The sequence below is a fragment of the Sparus aurata genome, chromosome 13 (genome assembly GCF_900880675.1).
Source record: "Sparus aurata chromosome 13, fSpaAur1.1, whole genome shotgun sequence".
Lineage (NCBI taxonomy): Eukaryota > Metazoa > Chordata > Actinopteri > Spariformes > Sparidae > Sparus > Sparus aurata.
In genome coordinates this window covers 24,676,186-24,694,832 of record NC_044199.1, presented here as the reverse complement: position 1 = coordinate 24,694,832, position 18,647 = coordinate 24,676,186, and the positions used below count along the sequence as shown (strand labels likewise).

At 40.9% G+C, this 18,647-nt stretch overlaps 1 protein-coding gene across 1 annotated transcript in view; it reads left to right on the top strand.

Moving 5' to 3' along the window:
* The window catches only part of ppm1e (protein phosphatase, Mg2+/Mn2+ dependent, 1E), a 56,867-nt gene extending 41,747 nt beyond the window's left edge, over window positions 1–15,120 (top strand). The window contains exons 4-8 of the mRNA XM_030437564.1: window positions 1,360–1,559; window positions 2,162–2,350; window positions 3,297–3,440; window positions 6,402–6,495; window positions 6,637–15,120. Of these exons, the coding sequence (XP_030293424.1) occupies window positions 1,360–1,559; window positions 2,162–2,350; window positions 3,297–3,440; window positions 6,402–6,495; window positions 6,637–7,580 (1,571 nt within the window). The 3' untranslated portion in view covers window positions 7,581–15,120. The remainder of the gene's footprint in view (window positions 1–1,359; window positions 1,560–2,161; window positions 2,351–3,296; window positions 3,441–6,401; window positions 6,496–6,636) is intronic.
* The last annotated feature ends 3,527 nt before the right edge of the window (window positions 15,121–18,647 follow it).

The window sequence follows — 18,647 nt, the reverse complement described above, 5'->3', positions numbered from 1 at the left end:
TTCTTGTTATCTTGCCTTAATCTGGGTGACGACAGCAAAAAACATTCAGTGAATAAAGCTCAAAGTGTTCTGCAGCTTGCTGTGTGTGCTCTCTCAAAGTAAGAGTGTCTTGTGTTGTGTAACTGCCGATCACATCCTGTTTGATGTTGCTTCGCTGCACTCTACTGTTCATTTCTTTTCTTCAGCTGTTTGCAAGGTGTTATGCGTAGCCTTGATGCCAGACACAGTGCTGAGACATCTTCATTTGGCGGAGGAGGAGGGGGTAGGGGCCGAACTCAAAGTGAAGTTTAGCATCATGGCACAGTTTGACATGCGTGTACCTTCAGAAGGTGGAAGGGTGAGGGTGAAGGGAGGAAATGGGACGCAGTGTGGGCTGGTCTCTTTTGTCTTCCTCTCACTGTCTCTCCATCTCACTGAAAACATATTTAATGGAGCAGAGCGAGAGAGGACGATGGCAAAGACGGGATAGACTATTATACCTGCAGCTAACATTAGTAGGTCATGCACACACACAGCCTGCTTTGAGAGCTGAAGCCATGATGCCGCTGTGGGCTTGCCTCTGTTCCACTTACATCTGTAACTCAGTGCAATCCCTCAATGACATGAAAAAATGTTTTTACTGGGGATGGGGAGTTCTCCAAATTCTATTTTTTAACACAGTTGAAGGCTTAATTTACCCCACTAAAATCTCTCTAAACAGTGTCATCTGATTGTCTCGTTGCTACAATCCAGATGAGCGGAGACAGTCACCTTGAATTATTACACCTCACAGCAGTTAAGCTTTCCCAGGAGCAGCGAGTTTACAGCAGAGTTTTTCACCTATCATGCAGGATGCCTGTGGATGTTGTTCAGGGAGGAAGATCTGCAGGCAGTGATCAGGGTTGACAGACGTTCCAGAAACTTTCACTTCCCCTGCGAGTAGTGGAGTATTAGGTCTTAACCTACCTATTAAGATCTTTTAAATAAGAGTTTGTATTTATTGACATTTAGACATAATTGATTTTAATAAATATATGTAATTGATCTTTGGGATGATTAGCTGAATACAAATAAATCGTCAGAAACTGTTTTACTAATCACTTACAAGAATAATATAATGCAATTTTTTTAATTGATTCATTATTTAATTGGCCAATATAGAAAAGGTACATGAAATGGTTTGGGACGTTTTGATGGACTTTTTTTTTTTTCTTTTTTACACGACTCTGGGTCACTGTTTGAATCTATTGTCACTGATGTGAATCCAAACAGAGTGCAGCTACATAACACAGAAGCCCTTTGACTGATTACATTTGTGTGTGTGTGTGTGTGTGTGTGTGTGTGTGTGTGTGCGTGTGCGTGTGTGTGTGTGTGTGTTAGAGATGGAGTCCGTGAAGCTGGCCCGGTTGGTGTTTAATAGACTGTTTGAGATGTGCTGCCTCTGGATGAAGGAGCTGCCCTTCCGCCGTCGCCCACAGCCATATTACGAAACTTCCATCCACGCCATCAAGAACATGAGGCGCAAGATGGAGGACAAGCATGTCATCATCCCCGACTTCAACACACTCTTCAATGTTCAGGTAAATGCAATCTGCTCAGTTATGATCGCAGACTTTACTGTGGCATTAGAACAGTTTATTGGTGATTAAAGCTGGAGTCCTGGACTTTTACATTTAAACGAACCTCTGTTACATTCCGATTAGTTCACACAATAATGATCAAGCATTTGGGTGACAGGCTTAATCAGCATTGTGTGAACTCGTTTTTGCAAGGGCTTTGATGTAACTGTTCATTTAGAAATAAAAGTCAGACACTCCAGCTTTACTAATTGATTCAAGCACCAATAACTTGACACCAAATTTGTTGCAAAACAGCTTTTGATATTTCCCGTTTTTGATAATTTTCTGATTGTGAGGATGTTTTTCGCACAAATTGGACACCATGGGGGCGAAGGAAAAGTATCAAAGTCTGAGCAACAACAATGATATTTGAAATAAAAAGAAATGTGAATAGTTCAATTGTAAAGTATTATTGTAGCATCTCTGCAAGTTTCAAGCCTACATTTTGTCATTTAAGACCATCATATCATCATCATATTTGTTATTGACCCTTTGAATCATGATATTTACTAACTGGAAACCAGTAATCTTAATCGTGTTGTGTAAATGGTACTGTCTCTCAGGATCAGGAAGAACAGGCGTACTTTGCCGTGTTTGACGGTCACGGCGGGGTGGACGCTGCCATCTATGCTGCCAACCACCTCCACGTCAACTTAGTTCACCAGGAGTCGTTCAGCCAGGACCCCAGCGAGGCGCTCTGCAAAGCCTTCAAGGTCACTGATGAGGGCTTTGTGAAGAAGGCGAAGCGGGAGGTAAACACATCCACAAACAACCAGACTTGTTTATTAATATTCACAAGGGGCAAACCTGTAGATTATATTAAGTATTCTTGTATTATGCCAACAGAACTGTAACTACTGCTGATGCTTCTAATGCTTCTACTATTAGTACTACACAGCTACCTCTACAACTACTATTACTGTTCGTAATTTTACTACTGTTACTACTGTATTACTGCTACTACAGTTAGAGCTACTAATACCACTTGATTCCTACAGTACACTACACAGCACACAGTCATACAGTATGACCAAAGCTAATGCTCCCCACTATTACAGCTACGACTACCACTACTACTCTTGCTAATACTGCTGGGTATCTTACCAATACTCTTGCTAATGTTGCTGTTAGGATAGCTTCTACCAACTTCTATACTGATTCTACTACTAGTTTGATTCTGTTGTATCTATGACTACTAATACATCACTTAATAGTACACAGTAATAATACCACACCTAATGTTACTAGTGCTGCTACTACTATTACTGCGACTACTGTTACTCCTGATGTTCCCACTGCCACTACTGCTGCTACCCGTCCTACTACAAAACCAGCACATTCAACCAACAGTTTTCACTGCTTCACATGAACAAACATAATATTACTGATCATTTAGTATATACTGTATATAGTCTATGTAAGTGTTTCTTTTTTCTTTATGCTTTTTTTCGATTCACACTTTTACAGCCTACAGCTGGTATTTTATAAAGAAAACATGCTTTAGATTAGTCTTGCGCTAGGTTGTAATCATGTGCATGTATTTTACTCCTAGACACACGTATGGATTTTTCTTACTAGGCTTGATAAATGGCCTTTTAGTTATCTGTTGACCTGGATTGTGTAAAACAGGGATGCAGTCATTGTAAGAAGTTAGTGGTGCTGTTACTCAATACTGTAACATGTGTCTGTGTTTGGCAGCATCTGCGGTGTGGCACGACAGGCGTGGTGACGTTCCTGCGGGGTCGGACATTGTACGTGGCCTGGCTTGGAGACTCCCAGGTGATTCTGGTCAGGAGAGGACAGGTTGTGGAGCTGATGAAGCCACATAAACCAGACAGAGAGGTACAACACTCACAGATGTATACACATCCATGCACACCATCAGGCACCAATCTGTCACTTCCACTGTATGCAAACTTGACTGAGATGCAAAATAGGTTGAAAAGAGGTTAATTTGTTAGATTCTGAAACCTTATATACTGTCTTTAATTTACAAAATGTACAACATGCATTAGGAAAAAATATTGTGTCTGTGTCACACACATTTTGTGCATCATTTTTGGGCATTAAAAAATGTCCTCATCCACAAGTAGCAATCTAATTTGTGAGCGACAAGATAATCACACATTTTTTTGAAACTGTTGTCAACAATACTAGAATCAGAGAAAAGACGGACATAAATCAGTGACATGATGCATTTAGGGCAAAAACCAAAAGAACAGAAACAAGAGGAAAGGTGTTAAAGGCCGGGAGCCAGGTCCACCCCTCAGTATGTTTTTTGCTGCTTTTTTTTACTATTATTTCCTGTTATCCCATACATTGGGCCATCACAAGTTGATAACCTCCACCCCCAACTTGGGGCCGTTTGGCCTCAGGGGCCAAAAAAACCCCTTTTTGGGAAAAGCGTCTGGCGAAATGATGTAATTGCATATATTTGGGTACTGCAACTGCATAAATGGTCAGATGAGTCTGAAATTTTGAATGGTGTATCCTGACACATAGGGGAAACTATCAGAATAATATTCTGGGGCTTACTGCCTTTCTGTTTTCAAATATCACCCTCAGTTTATCCCAAAAGTCAAAAAAATGTGTGTCCGTCTGACAAAACTCATTTTCAAGCATTTTATTGTACATATCACTGCCTAACATGGATATGAAAAACTTCCCACATTTATAGGCTTTAATTTAAGTCCAAGATGACCTGTCTATCTAGAAGATTACACCTGCTATGACCAAAGATCTCCAGTGTAGCTCAAATCGGAGAAAACGGAACTTTCAGCATTACCCTTCCAAATGGGATTAAGCATGTTTTCTTGCATATAAACAATATCTTAAACACGAGTTGAGACTTGAGTTACGAACTGCTATACTTTCTGAAGTTAATTACATGAAAAGTGAATAATGTTACACCCCCAGGTGGACCAGGGTATCAGGATACAACATGAAACAACAGATTAAGCAAAGGAGGGTTCAGTCACACAAAAGCTCCTCTCCTCTGCTCTGTGTCACCGCTCTGTGTCGACACAGAGAGGCTGCAGATGATAATTAAAATTACACCAAAACATTAAAAAAAAGTACACATAAGCTTATAAGTGATAGAGAGGGATTTTTTTTTGTCCATACATTGTTTTTTAGGAAAATCCTACTCTTGCCTTTAACGTAACGTTAGCTCTAATATGAGGCGACACATGACAGCGTGTCAACTGCAGGGTTAGGGTCATGTCACGTTGCTTTCTTTCTCCGTGCATTCCGTTTCTCCCTCCACGTATGCCAGCTAGCTGAAATGATGTTTGAATAGTGCAGGGCAAGTGTGCATTTAATATTTCATGGCTCTCGAAAGACCAATACAAACTTTGGGTGGAAACCAAACAAGAGACTGACCAACGTGTGAGATGTAAGCTTTGCAAAAAGAGCTTTAATGTTGGCAATTAAGTTATGCTAAGGGAACGAAACAAATCCAACATGAGAAGACCGCGAGAGATGGCCTACCAACCCAGGTGTTTTTCAACTGACTCTGACCTGAGCACTGCTAAGCAAAGCACTTTAAATGTAAAACCAGCACCCACTGCTACTGCGACTTCATCCACAGAGATACTTTGGGCACTAAAGGTGGCGGATTGGGATTGGGGTAAACTGATTATTCTGATAGTTTCCCCTATGTGTCAAGATACACCATGCAAAATTTCAGACTTATCTGACCATTTATGCAGTTGCAGAACCCTAATATATGCAATTACATCATTTCGCCGGACGCTTTTCCCAAAAAGGGTTTTTTTTGGCCCCTGAGGCCAAACGGCCCTGAGTTGGGGCTGGAGGTTATCAACTTGTGATGGCCTAATGTATGGGATAACAGGAAATAATAGTGGAAAAAATTAAGCAAAAAACATCCTGAGGGGTGGACCTAGCTCCCGGCCTGTTATACAAATGTAATAGAAATCCACCTACTGGCTCATCTAAAGCTCCTAATCATAATAACTAACTGTCATATCTTGTTTAATCACCAAAGCAGAAAACCCAATTCACTGTTTTATTGATGCCTGTCTGTTTCTTTACTCTGAGCAGTTGCCAGGCAACCAGTGGCTCAACCAGGAAGTTACTGGTCCCCGCCAAGAAAGCAGCCTGACTCATAAGTCATCATAAAATGGCAAACTATCTTTATTTACACTTATGGATTAGAAAGCATACATCTATCTTATTCATAAGTGTAAATAAAGATAGTTTGCCATTGCCAATTAGTGATCTGAAGAGTTGCTGGTAGCTTGAACAGAGCCAGGCTAGCGAGTTCCTGCTGTTTCGAGTCTTTATATGAAGTTAAGCTAGCCAGCTCTGCCAGAAAATAACCAAGCAATATTTCCTTAAATGCTGCTGTTCCTTTTAAGTGTACAGTTAGTAATGTCCGTTAGCACAGAGGATTAATTATACAATTTTAAACTCTCTTGACAACAAATTCTTGTTGTTATTGCTGCGTCCTTGTAAATTCTGCATTACAAAAAGTACTACAAGTTTCAGTTTCAAGAAATATTCATCATTCAACTTTTGTTTGATGACATTTTTTTTCACTACATGTTTCATCATCCTTCATTGTTTTGTCACAGTGTACACTGTACATTTTCTGTCAAAAATCTGTACTGAAAGCTGTGCTGTCCAAGAGTGTGAGTTTAAGTGCACATCAGAGGCAGGTAATGCACTGCATTGAGTCATTTGCTGCAGGGAATGGCAGGATGAGATTGCCATGTGCCATTTGACAGTCATCGCCGTTATGACTGCGCCTAAAGCCAGCTGTGCTTCATGTGTTTTCTGCAGGATGAGAAGCAGAGGATCGAGGCCCTGGGAGGCTGTGTGATCTGGTTTGGCACATGGAGGGTTAATGGCAGTTTGTCTGTATCCAGAGCAATAGGTAACTATCAGGTCAAGTATTTCTTGCTGCTAAACCAAGAGATTCTACTTGTTCCATTCAAACCAGTTAAATAGGGAGGAATATTTGCTGGGATACTGGTACGAGCAGCCCTAACAGAATAACCTGTCCATGTGTTAACAGGCGACTCGGAGCATAAGCCCTACATCTGTGGTGATGCAGACCATGCAGTCTTCCCATTGGACGGAACAGAAGACTACCTGATTCTGGCCTGTGATGGCTTCTGGGACACAGTTGGTCCAGATGAGGCAGTGCGAGTTGTCAGTGACCACCTCCAGGAGAACACTGGAGACACCACCATGGTAGCCCATAAGCTGGTTGCCTCAGCCCGTGACGCGGGCTCTAGTGATAATATCACTGTCATAGTTGTCTTCTTGCGGGACCCACGATCCCCACCGCCCAACAGCACAGAAGAGGACGAGGAGGGTGTGGTGGAGGGAGAAGTTGAGGAGGAGGAGGTAGCGGAGGTGGAGGAGGAAGAGGAACAACAAGAAGAGGAGGACCAGGAGGAAGATGAGTCGGTCAGGGTAGAGCGAGATGGTGGTGAGGGAGGCAGCACTGCGGACATAGGGGGTAAGAGTCGTGGAGGCTGGCCCCTGCAACAGTGCTCAGCCCCCGCTGATCTCAGCTATGAAGACCGAACGGACTCGTTGACGGACAGAACTAGCCTCAGCCTACTGGGGCCTTCGCTGGAGGGTCGTATCTCTCTGACCCAGGGCTCATGGCTGCCCCGCTCCAACTTTGGCCCTGACCTCGCCGCAACCTCCCACATTTATCGAGAAGAACGCCGTCTGAGGCGCAGGTCCCATATCCCCTTTCAGGAGCCCGGCATCTCTAGCTTCACGGACCCACTGTGGCCCCAGACAGCCATGCTGTTAGGCCAGGCAGTGAGCCGAAGCCGCAGGCTTGGTTATGGTAGTCGCCGGTGGAGCCGAAGGTGGCCGGGCACATCCAAGCAGCTGCTAGGCCTGATGCCCTCTGGCCACTTGTTGCCACACATGGAGAGCCACTCCAACCGGAGGCCTGGAGTGGCAGTGCCTCATCTGCCCCATGATACAACCATCTGAAGAGATGACCCAAACCAAACCATCCCCTGCATTTATTCAGTCTTTCTCCCTGCCCCTAAACCCAACCACCAACCTACCCACCCATCTTTGCCTTCAACAACACGTCTTTCTTTGATAGTAGGTAGTCGTGGCTCCTGCAGTCGTTGCGTGATTATTGAATCTCTGTCGGAAGAGTGGTGCTCCCTGTCCTAAGCCGAAATGTTTCCATATGTAAGCTGGCCCAGTAAACACAAGCCCTACTCCTTAATGCTGTAGGTAAAGTTCAAAACTGTATCCTCTAAATAGTGACCAGTGATCAGTCAACATGAAAGCCAGAGCTGAAAATACAGATTGATAAGATATGGTTGGACTGAATGTGAAATGGATCTTAGGGATAATGAGGGAGAGGGTTTCAGGTAAACTTTAAAATCAGTGTGTCAATAGCTTGCGCTTTAGTCTGCTTTGGACTACAAAAAGCTCCTCAGCGCAGTTGATTTGCATTCAGTCTAAACACACGTTTAAGTTTAATTCATATGCTTTGCTGCTCAACACTCTCGACAGTGTCTTGAGACAGAAATGATGTGTTTTGGGCAGGAAATAACAACAATGTAGGTGTATAGTCCTACTTACAGAAGAAGAAAAAATGTACACTTCTTGGCCAAAACCCATCTTATTACTTCCCAGATCATATATAAACCACTGTCCAGTAACATTTGTGAGGATTATATTAGCCAAACAAATTGTCATGCCAATTAATCAGGTCATGCTCTAGATGAACAAGGAAAGAGACTTTCCAAAATGGTTCTACAAAGTTCAAAAGTTCATTTTTAGTGTCACGGTAGCATTAAGATTCCACTTTATCTGAACTTAAGGGCCCAGCCATAACCTTGAAAAACAGCCCTATATGCTTTTGTGTATCATTACCTCCACTACCATTTTTCTACATACATGCTAAGTAAAAGAGGTTGACTGTGGCATCACTCAGCCTCATCACTTTCTTTCCATTTCTTAAATATTGCGTGTAAATGCAGGTTCAGGTGACATATCATTTGTCTCGCTGTCGAGAACGTCGAGCAACCGAGCATTAGATCAAGCTTTAATGGCTTAGCTTGAGTCTTGTCCCCCTCAGCAATCCTTTCGGTGGCAGATGAAAGTTCACAGCGGAGGCAGGAACAATTGTCGCTCCAGGTCTCCGGGACTGAAGGCACATGCTGTTCTTCCCCCTCCCATACAGTCAGTGACCCAGCCATTATACAGCCACAATTTGTCTCCAGATAAAAGCACTTAACACTGGATTATAAAAGATTAGCAGTCACTTACCTGAATAAATGTCCTTCATGTAGTCCGGGATTTCAGATGGGGAGATACTCCTGGGATAACGCTGCTTTTTTTTGTTGTTGTTGGGGGGGTTTTAAAACATTTTTTTTTGTTTTTTTGGTTGTAGTTGTTGGTGGGCCACATAGCTATTGATGTGTTTTCTCTTGAATCCCATTGAACAGAAGTATTTTCCAGCTTGCTTGATAAGTGCAAACCATTTAATGTCGGGCCAGGATAGTTGAAAGCTGCAGAACACGTGCCTTCCATATGTGTATTAAAGCCTATTCCACTCACACACATATTAATTATTTACTAAGTTCATGTGGTGATATCACCATTAAGAAATCAGTCTGACTTTTACTTTCAATCGGGTCATATGGAGTGCTGCAGGGATGATGTAATTTTGGAGGCTAACACGAAAGTTAGCACCACCCTGATTTCCTTGACAAAAAGCCTATTGGTTTTGGATTATTGATGAAACACGTCTTGTTTAACATGATAATAATAACTTTCAGATTTTTGAAGCTTAAATACGATTGCCTGTAGAAGAAGAAAAGCTAACACCATTTAGCCACTTGTAAGCAACAGTTATTCTAAGACACGTGAATGTTTTAAAACTCAAATGTGGGGTATTAAGTTATGTATTTTACGTTGTAGAACAAATCGTTCAAATTTATCTTAAGCTTGTGTCAACCACAGACCTTCTTTCAGGCAGTCGACCCAAAACCCATAAAAAAATTTAAAAAAATGTTTAAAAAACAGTAGACTTCCAGATAAGGGTACCAGAAGTGCAAAAATGCCAACCTTTTTCCCTGCAGCACTCTCTTGTGACATATCATGTGCCACTGTAAAGGGATAGTTCGACGTTTTCAGAAGTGTTTTTGCTTTTCCGAGAGTTGATGATAAGATAAATCCCACCTTCATGTCTGTAAACTGTAAAATTAAGCTACAGCCAGCAGCCGATAAGCCTAGCGTAGCATAAAGACTAGAGCAGGTTGTTTTGGGCGAGTCAGATTTGCAGGAGGGTGATACCGCTAGCTGAGCTCTGTCCAAAAGTGAAAGAGAAAAAAATCTGGCAACAATTTAGGGTTAGTACTTTTTTGGATGGCTATGGATTGTGACCTTTATGCTAAGCTAAGCTAACTGGCTGAAGACAGTACACTAGCTTCATATTCATCATACAGACATGAGAGTGTTATAAAACGTTTCATGAAGAAAGCGAGATTTATAGTCCTTCAGATAACATGATGAAGAGAATCTGCACATTTGTGTGCCTCAGTAGCTTGAGGTAAGATAGTTTCCGATCTTTAAATAAAGTCTGATGATAACAGCCCCTCTGCAACATTATAGTCTTCATTACCAACAGCTACATTGATAGCTCCCACTGCCAGTGTAATGCACTGAGGCTGGCTCCCATGGCCCCATAACACCTTTATAATTGGATCTTTTCTCTGATCTGATCTAGATTCCTCAATGGAGTGACCCCCTCTCTGCTGTCTAACAAATTGCTGACAATGCTGCACTTTAGTTATGTTAGCAAGTCATACGAATGTTCAAACTCCATCTAAATTTATTGTTTTCATATATCTATCACCGAATATGGTAAGTAGTCAATTCTGTAGTGTTCCTACATAATGATAATTCATAATTGTAATTAACAAACAACTAATCATTAAATATTAATCCTGCTGATATATATGAGAAAATACATTTAGCACCCAGTTAACTTGGTGGGACAATAATGTGGAAAGACTTTGCTTTAAAAATGTGCAACTTTCTTTCAAATGCACTTGTATCCAAACTTGCTGATTGTGAACTAACCATATCAAACACTTGCTATTAAAACTATGAAATCATAGGTTAGCCCCGACACACATAACCCCAAAGTCAAACGTCTTTTATTTAACCTTTTTAAAGTAGTAAAGAATTACCCTGTTCCTGTCAACACACTTGAACTACTTTGGTTGCCTCTTTCTGCTACATATTTAATTTGCCTTGGCACTAAATGACTGTTCTCTAAGCCCCGCCCCACTCAGTTATGGCTCTACTTTATTGCATCACACTTTTGAAAACGATGATGGTAGCAGATTTACATATATAAGAATTCTGAGACGTTTTTAAACAATGGGCCTTAGATTTCTTACAGGCCAGCTACCACTTTTTGGATGAAATGACAGCTGTTGTAAAGGGTATTTTATTAGAGCTAGCAAGCTAGCTGATTGACATTAGCTAGCTTGTCTGGTTGATTTAGAAACAAGTACTCTATAAATAAAAAAAAAAGGTCCTCAAAATCCCCTTGATGCAACATACTTTATTTGGTATTTTACTAAATGACTGAGACTAAAGCTACAAATTCTCCTTGAAAGGTTAGCTTCCTCACATGCTTATGATTAGCTCTAGCTAACCTAGAAGACATGGAAATAAAAAACAGGTATTATTTTTTATCCTGAGCGTCAAGCTGTTTGTACACAGTTTTTCATACAAAACATTGTGATAACGTAAGACATACAATAATTTCATTCTGATGTGACCCAGCCTAGCTGCTTAACTTAGCTAGCTTGATCAGAAATTTTCATGTCATGTTTTATGTTGCAAAGGAAAGTGTAAGGATGAGAAACCTCGATGTAATCAGAGCATGATATTAGCAGCTAACGTTAAACTTAGCAGCTGACGTTAAACTCATCATTAGCAGCTAACATTAATTGTAACGTTAGCAGCTGTATCGGATACTAGTAGTACCAGCTCCCACACAGTGGCTTTACAGTAGATGACACTTTCTTGAATGGTACCTTTTATAACTTAACCTGTGCCCCTACAAAAGTTAGAGGCTAGTTAGAGGACACACAGGCAAACACCAATAGATTCATAACACTTTGGAAAGGCTATAAAACAAAACTAAACCAACCATACACCAAGTATCACTCTTATTACAACCACATGGACCGTGAATGTATTGTGTCCATGTGGCGGTTGGGGATGGGGTTTAACTAATAGTTATTTGGGCACATCAATTAGCATTACCTAACAATCCCAACATCAGTCCCCATTGTTTAGTCAATGCAGTGAATTTTAAAATGTCAAGATGTTAGAGAAACAATCTACAGAACCTGGTCATTACGCTTTTCCTGGTACAGTTACTGGCTGATAAACTGCTGATTCATTAGACAACATCCTCAACACAGAAGGCCATCACCTCCCCATATTTGATCTCTTTTTCTTTTTTTTTGGTAGATGGGGACTCACGTTTAATTGAGTGCTCCATTTTTTTAATTTCACTCTCCTGACACCATCCCGTGGACTGACTTGTGAAGAATATCAGACTGTCAGTGGAGCAGAATGTAGAGAAGAGAAGTGGGTCAACATGAGGTGGTGTTTCTTTGGGAGATTCTTCTTTCCGGGGGCAATCTATCTATCTATCTATCTATCTATCTATCTATCTATCTATCTATCTATCTATCTATCTATGAGGAATGTACTGTCGAGACACTCAACAAACTGAGGCCACTGGATCCCTTTGTGGAAGTATCACTACAGTCTCCAGAAGTGTTTCGTCGATACCCAAACAAGATGGGTGAAGAAATGGAAAAATCAAGGTCATTTTAAAAATTCACTTAGGCACGGATGCGTGTGTATAGTATAAGTACTAATTGTGAGTTGAGTAAGTGCTGGAGGTGTGTACATACAATAATTCTGTCTCGTAAATCAGTGGTTTTAATCCATGCTTCACAAGTCCCCACTGTTGGGTTACTGTCCCAAATCTCCCACCACCGGATGAAGGTGGAGGTGAGGATGTGATGTTACTAAACTGCTTTAGAGGCAACACTTGATAAACCCTGCCTCTGCCTTCAAAAGCCGCTAAAGTAAAAGGTGTTGAACCAGTCTGGCTTTCACTGAAGAGTTGTAGTGTCCTATCATGGCCTAGTTGCTGTTTCACTCTGCTTTCTTACCCTGACAAGAATAAAAATCCAGGAAAAACATACATTAAGATCTTAATTATCGGCTTAAAATATTTTATCTCCAATCTGCAGCTTGGATTTAAAATGTTTATCAGTGCCAGCCTTAAAAACACATCTTGCCAATCAGATTATATCAGTAGTTTATAGGTTTTCATTCCAATTAGCATGGTGTTGAATAGAGATGAGGAACACCTGAGTGAACTGAGCTGCTGTGGTGTTTCAGTAAAATGGTGTTTGGACCTCACTTAGAGCCACTGTGTTGTGTACCTCTTAGATAACAGATTTGATCTTATACAGGGTCACACAGGGCAGTAAACTCAGGACTGCAACAGCGAGATAGATTCTCTCAGGGTCTTGTTATAATGACAAAGTTTTTTCAGTCAAATAAAAAACATCTTTAAACATATTCCAGAAGATCTTTTCCCGTGGCACAGTGGTGCTCGCATGCTCATTATGACAATGCTGATGTCAAGCATGCACATAATGTTTACCATTGTCACCCTCTTTGCCCCTTCTTCAAGGCGCCAATGTTGTTTTTTTTAGTTGTTTTTTTTTAACCTTTTATCCAGCAGTAACTGAGCCAAAATGATATACGTGTAAAATAAGATGAGCTGGCTGGACTGGAGCCACTGACACGGTGGGGTTATTCGACAGGTTTCTTTAGCTCCGTAATCCTATCAAAAATAATATACTATGGCAGCACTTTACAGGTGTAGTGTAAAAAAAGCAAAGCCTGCAGGTCTTTTTATCGCACTATTGTGCCTTTAGGTTAGCGCGCAAACATGTTAACATTTACAAGGACGAAACATTGAGGCTGGTCGGAATGTCATTAGTTATGGGCAATTTCTGACCCGATGATGTTGGTACAATTCATCCTGACGGGAACATTACTTTCTGTACCTAATTAATCAAATCCGAGAAACTTGACTCAAACCACAATTCCAAACCTCATGGAAGCACTAAAGGGAAAAAAAAAAGTCAGGGGGTCCCCAAAGTGATTCATCCTGTGTTGAATATAATGTAGTTGGGACCAAAGTGTTGGACCAACCGACAAGGGACTAACCTGTCTCCAGGGCCTACTGTTTTGGGAACACTGAACACAACCTTTCTCAGTCAGTTTTCTTTTGTCCTACAACGAGATGCTTCGTCGTTATAACAAGATCTTTTCTGTGTGTCTCTGTTCAGACTATAGCATGGTGTACTTGTGGCCACGCCTCAGAGCAGCTGTGCAGTGCAGCAGTAGTTGTCTTTCTCCTGTGACGTTGATTGAAACTGTTGATTTTTAAAAAAAATCACCGGTGTAGTTTCACTGCAGGTGTTGAGTGTTTTGATGCACAGCCCGGCACACTCTGGAGGGAGACACGTAACACAACTGCGTTCAGTGACGAGGATCAATTGGTTGCGTTCACCAGAACCCTATGAATCATACAGTGTTACTCATCATACTGCAGATTAAGTTATCACTGTATGAGCAATAAAAACAATTACCATGATTCTTTGTGGTAAATCCTCTACTTATGCTTGAGAAACCCACACTTCCTCCCCACTCATGCTCTGCTTGCACTAAAGGTTCCTCTTAGTCGGGTGTTTCCCTCCCCTGACGATGAAAGCAAGCAGAAGTTCGGCTCTGCTCTCCCATAATCACTGTCTAATGATAGGGCCCTCCATGAATCTGCACTGTGTGTCTATGTACACAAAAAAAAGCTTTTTCTTTTTCTCTGTAAGCAATAATGACATTGCATTAAAAGGCTCTCTGAGGGTTTGTCTTCTGCTGAAGGGTGCAACAAAATAGTTCTGTCAGCTATACTTGAAAGGTCACGGAGCATAAACGCTGAGTTCCTGAAGTCAATTTCTCATTCATTTTTCCCCTTAGAGAATAGGATTATGAGTCATAATTTGCTGCCTCACTTAACACACTCCTACACCTCCTGTAAGACGTCCACAGCCAGCTAGTTTTGAGTTCAAGTGCTTAAGTTAAATGAGCTGCATGTCCATGGAAAAATGACTGTGAAGTTTTCTTCTTTAAAAAAGAAGTGGGGGGGGGGGGGGGGGGATGTCTGAGGGCTGTGATTGGTCCCTACCCAGCAGCCCTGTCCTTCTTGTTCTCCAGGTTTGAAGACAAACCCCATGATTGGCTCTTCTTCAACATGCAGGTTAGGTTAAAAAAAATTATAAAAAAACAGTAAAACACATGTTGAGTACCTGTATTATCTATGTTCCTGTAGTATATAAATATGTGTATTGTAACTGGTGACTAATTATCATGTATATAAAGATTAGATCAAGTACTTGGCTGGTGGCTTTTCTTTATTGAAGAGTGACCGTCTGAAGTCCGTGCCCCTCTTTGGGATGGCTGTGGCCTTTCGTCCGCCTCGGATGTCAACGCATCGCTGGGTGCAGATCCATTCTCAGGTTTTGCTATATTGCTCCCATGTATCCTTCACACTGGTCTATTACTAAACTAAGCTGGGTGCTTTTGGAAATGATATAAATTCTACCCATTAACAGAATAAAAGGTTTAAAAGGTAACCAGACTGTTATTACCACCTCAAGCGAATTCATTTATAGCCTGTCTGGTCCATATTTGGAGGTTAGACTTGGACTTAAACACGACTTTATTGGTAGGTTGGTAGATAGCTAGCACGTTGGCTGAGCTTGCTAGCTAATGTTTGCAGGTTGTTGTGATAAGATGTATGTCTTATGGTGACATATACACTCCTGCTCAAAATTTTAAGACCAGTTGAAAAATTGCAAGAATTTACATTTTGCACTGTTCACGGATCTTAAAAAGGTTCTAAGTAGAGTTTCAAAATGCAAAAAGAAGAAAGGGAGTGACACAAAAAAAAAATTTAGTAAGCAATTTATTGAAAAACAACAATTAAACTGAAATAGGCTGTTCATCAGCTGATCAAGTGAATCAGTATTATTTCTTGATGGTTTCAGATGTTTTTTCCCCTCTAAATGTCCCGTAAAAATCAATTTAAACTGTTCAAGACCCAAAGAGGTGAAATTGTAATATATCACAAAGAAGAGACTAGGAGAAATAATTAAAACAGTTATCACAATTTCCTCTCACATGACTCATCTCATAGCTTCTCAGACCTGACTGGGCACCCTTCTGAGCTGCACGAATTGGGATTTTCTGGCTTCGGTTACTGACAAACAGCAACAGTCAAAACATCCCTTCAGATTATCTGACGTCAGCTGTGGGTGACGTCAAAGATGCTCCATCTTTGGTTTTCTTACAGTCCTAAAAAAAAAGAAAAGACAGAGAGCCATCTGTGTGAAACTGAAATACGAAGCAAAGGTTAGCCTGCTAAAACCCATTAATCCTCCGGGGTTATCAAAATCACACATTAGAAGGGTCAGGAGCGAGTGTAGCCACTGCAGTGAATAATATGAAACATGAACAAATTGTTTTCATGTAACAGAGTGAAATGTCAGAAGCCGCACAGAGCGAGGAGTGATGTGATGCTGTAACAGGGCTTTCATGTGGAACAGTGCTGTCTGCTGTTACATAAACAGCTTTTCAAAAGTGAGCAGTCCTCCACATTCTTTCTATAAAAAGACTCATCAGTTCACCCCACTCGTAATCTGGCTTTATTCTCTCCATCACAGCAGTTTTGGCTTTGAGGATGAAATCCAGAAAGAACATGAGGGTTCCTCCTCAAATAGCCTGATCAGACTTATTAACAGTCTGATGCAGACAATCTGCTTCTTCCTGAATAGTAAATGCTGGGTGACACATGGCCTCTGGAGACTTACTCGGGTTTGGTTCTGCATTAGGACAGTGTCTTCCCCTCAGTGACACCACTGAGGCTGTTACCTGATGGCAAAAACCAGTCAGAGTGATCCAGATGGAAAACTACAACTCCATGTAAAAAAGACTGGCCACCTGGATGCATCCTTTTGGGGGATTTGCTGGGTTAATTCACCCTGAAAGGAGACATAAGGGTACTTTCACAAGTACGTTTTTTGTTGTGTTACAAATACATTTGATCCATTCAGTTTTGGCTTCTCATTGCAATTATGCGAGTGGACTTAAGAAGTTAAATGACATATCTACCTGCTGTCATCATCGCTCAAGTGGGCAGCTTCTCCGTATACTTGAAATTGATTCTTTTTCTGACAGATGTGCATCTGATGTCAGTGCGTTGACAATTCAGTGAGTAGCGTGCCACAGTTCCCTCACAGAAAAAAACTGAAGTCTTTGCATTTTGATGATTAACAACTCTTTAGAAAGTCATCGGACCCAGTCTCAATGAAGTGCTCTCTCCCCATGTGCTCCCACAGCTCATTTTGGTCTGGTTCTTTTTTTTCCTTTCCCCGGTTCTGACATTAACCCGCCATAACTGCCTGTAATTGGTCAGAAAGTTTAAACCTTCCAAAATAATATTTTCACACTAGAAACGTAACAAACTATAGCTCAGTCTGATCTGGACCGAGATCACCTGTTTCAGTCAAACCAGGTTCAGCTGTATGAACCGTGGTCAAGGTGAGGTTTCAAACCTGTTAATTTAGTTTGGATCAAATTGAACAATCTGAAAGTCCGGACCAAAAGAGGAAGGTGGTTAAGCACCCCAAGTTACATCTTGCTGGAAGGATTACATACCCAAGGTAAAGAAAAAGAACTTGAAGGATGTCACTAGGGCCTGGGACGCCTCGGCTACTTAACCCCAGGTAAGGGTAAAGGGTTGAAAATATTATATTAAAATTTAAATCAGCATGGTTTAACAAATTTCAATGGCTGCATTAATTGGGCATGATTAGCATCTGACCCAGGCCAATAACCCAAAGCTCAACAACAAGTCTCTTTCTTTAGAGATTGACATAGTGTTGCTTTAAGAGAAGAGCCACAGTCCACAGCAGATCTGTTTGGAGGTGGGAGCTTGTTCCAGGACCGCAAAAGATCAGTCGCCTTTAGTTTTAAGATCAGTTTGTGAAATAACCAAGAGTTCCAGTTCTGGTTGGACAACCTAAGACACCGTTCAGTGACATAAAGGGTCAGTAATTCAGAAATGAGCAATGGAGTGCCTTGTAAGCAATTACAAGAATGTTCTAATCTTTTCAGAACTTAATGATATACATGTTATAGGATATACAATCAAACTGAAAGATTATCTGGTCTACGGGAATAATATACAAGAGTAACAGGATTAAAAGGACTATTAATCAGGGTTCGTACACATTTTTCAAGGTCAAATTCAAGCACTTTTCAAGCACTTTTAAGGGTAATTTTTAAGATTTTCCAGCACCTTACTGCTGGGGTAAAATATGTATCTAAAGGAATATATATACTTGTGATTTTTTTCTTCACTTTTTATCACAATTATGTACATTGTATTATGCTGTAAACATCTAAAATTATATTCTATAATAGCAAAAACTTCAGAAATTAATTATCCAGTCTGATCCCAATTTTGTAAAAGACAGAGTTATAATGTCAAGCACTTTCAAGCACTTAAACTAAAATCCAAGCACTTTTCAGACCTTGAAAACACAACATTGAAATTCAAGCACTTTCAAGGATTTCAAGCACCCGTACGAACCCTGATTAATGTTGAAATAAGTCGTCACATTTTTCAGCTCGATATACACGATAAGTCATGATAAGACACAACTTTTTGGAAAAGCAGCAACATTGCTAAAAATGTATCTAATGGGGCAGGAAGCTTACAGATAATCAGGTTTGAACTAAATCTCCAGGAGGCATTAATTCCCAAACTGACCTTTGACAATATCCATTACTGAGAGTATAATAAAAAACTGACCTGACATGAACTGGAATTATCCTTTACTCTTTAAGGTACAAATG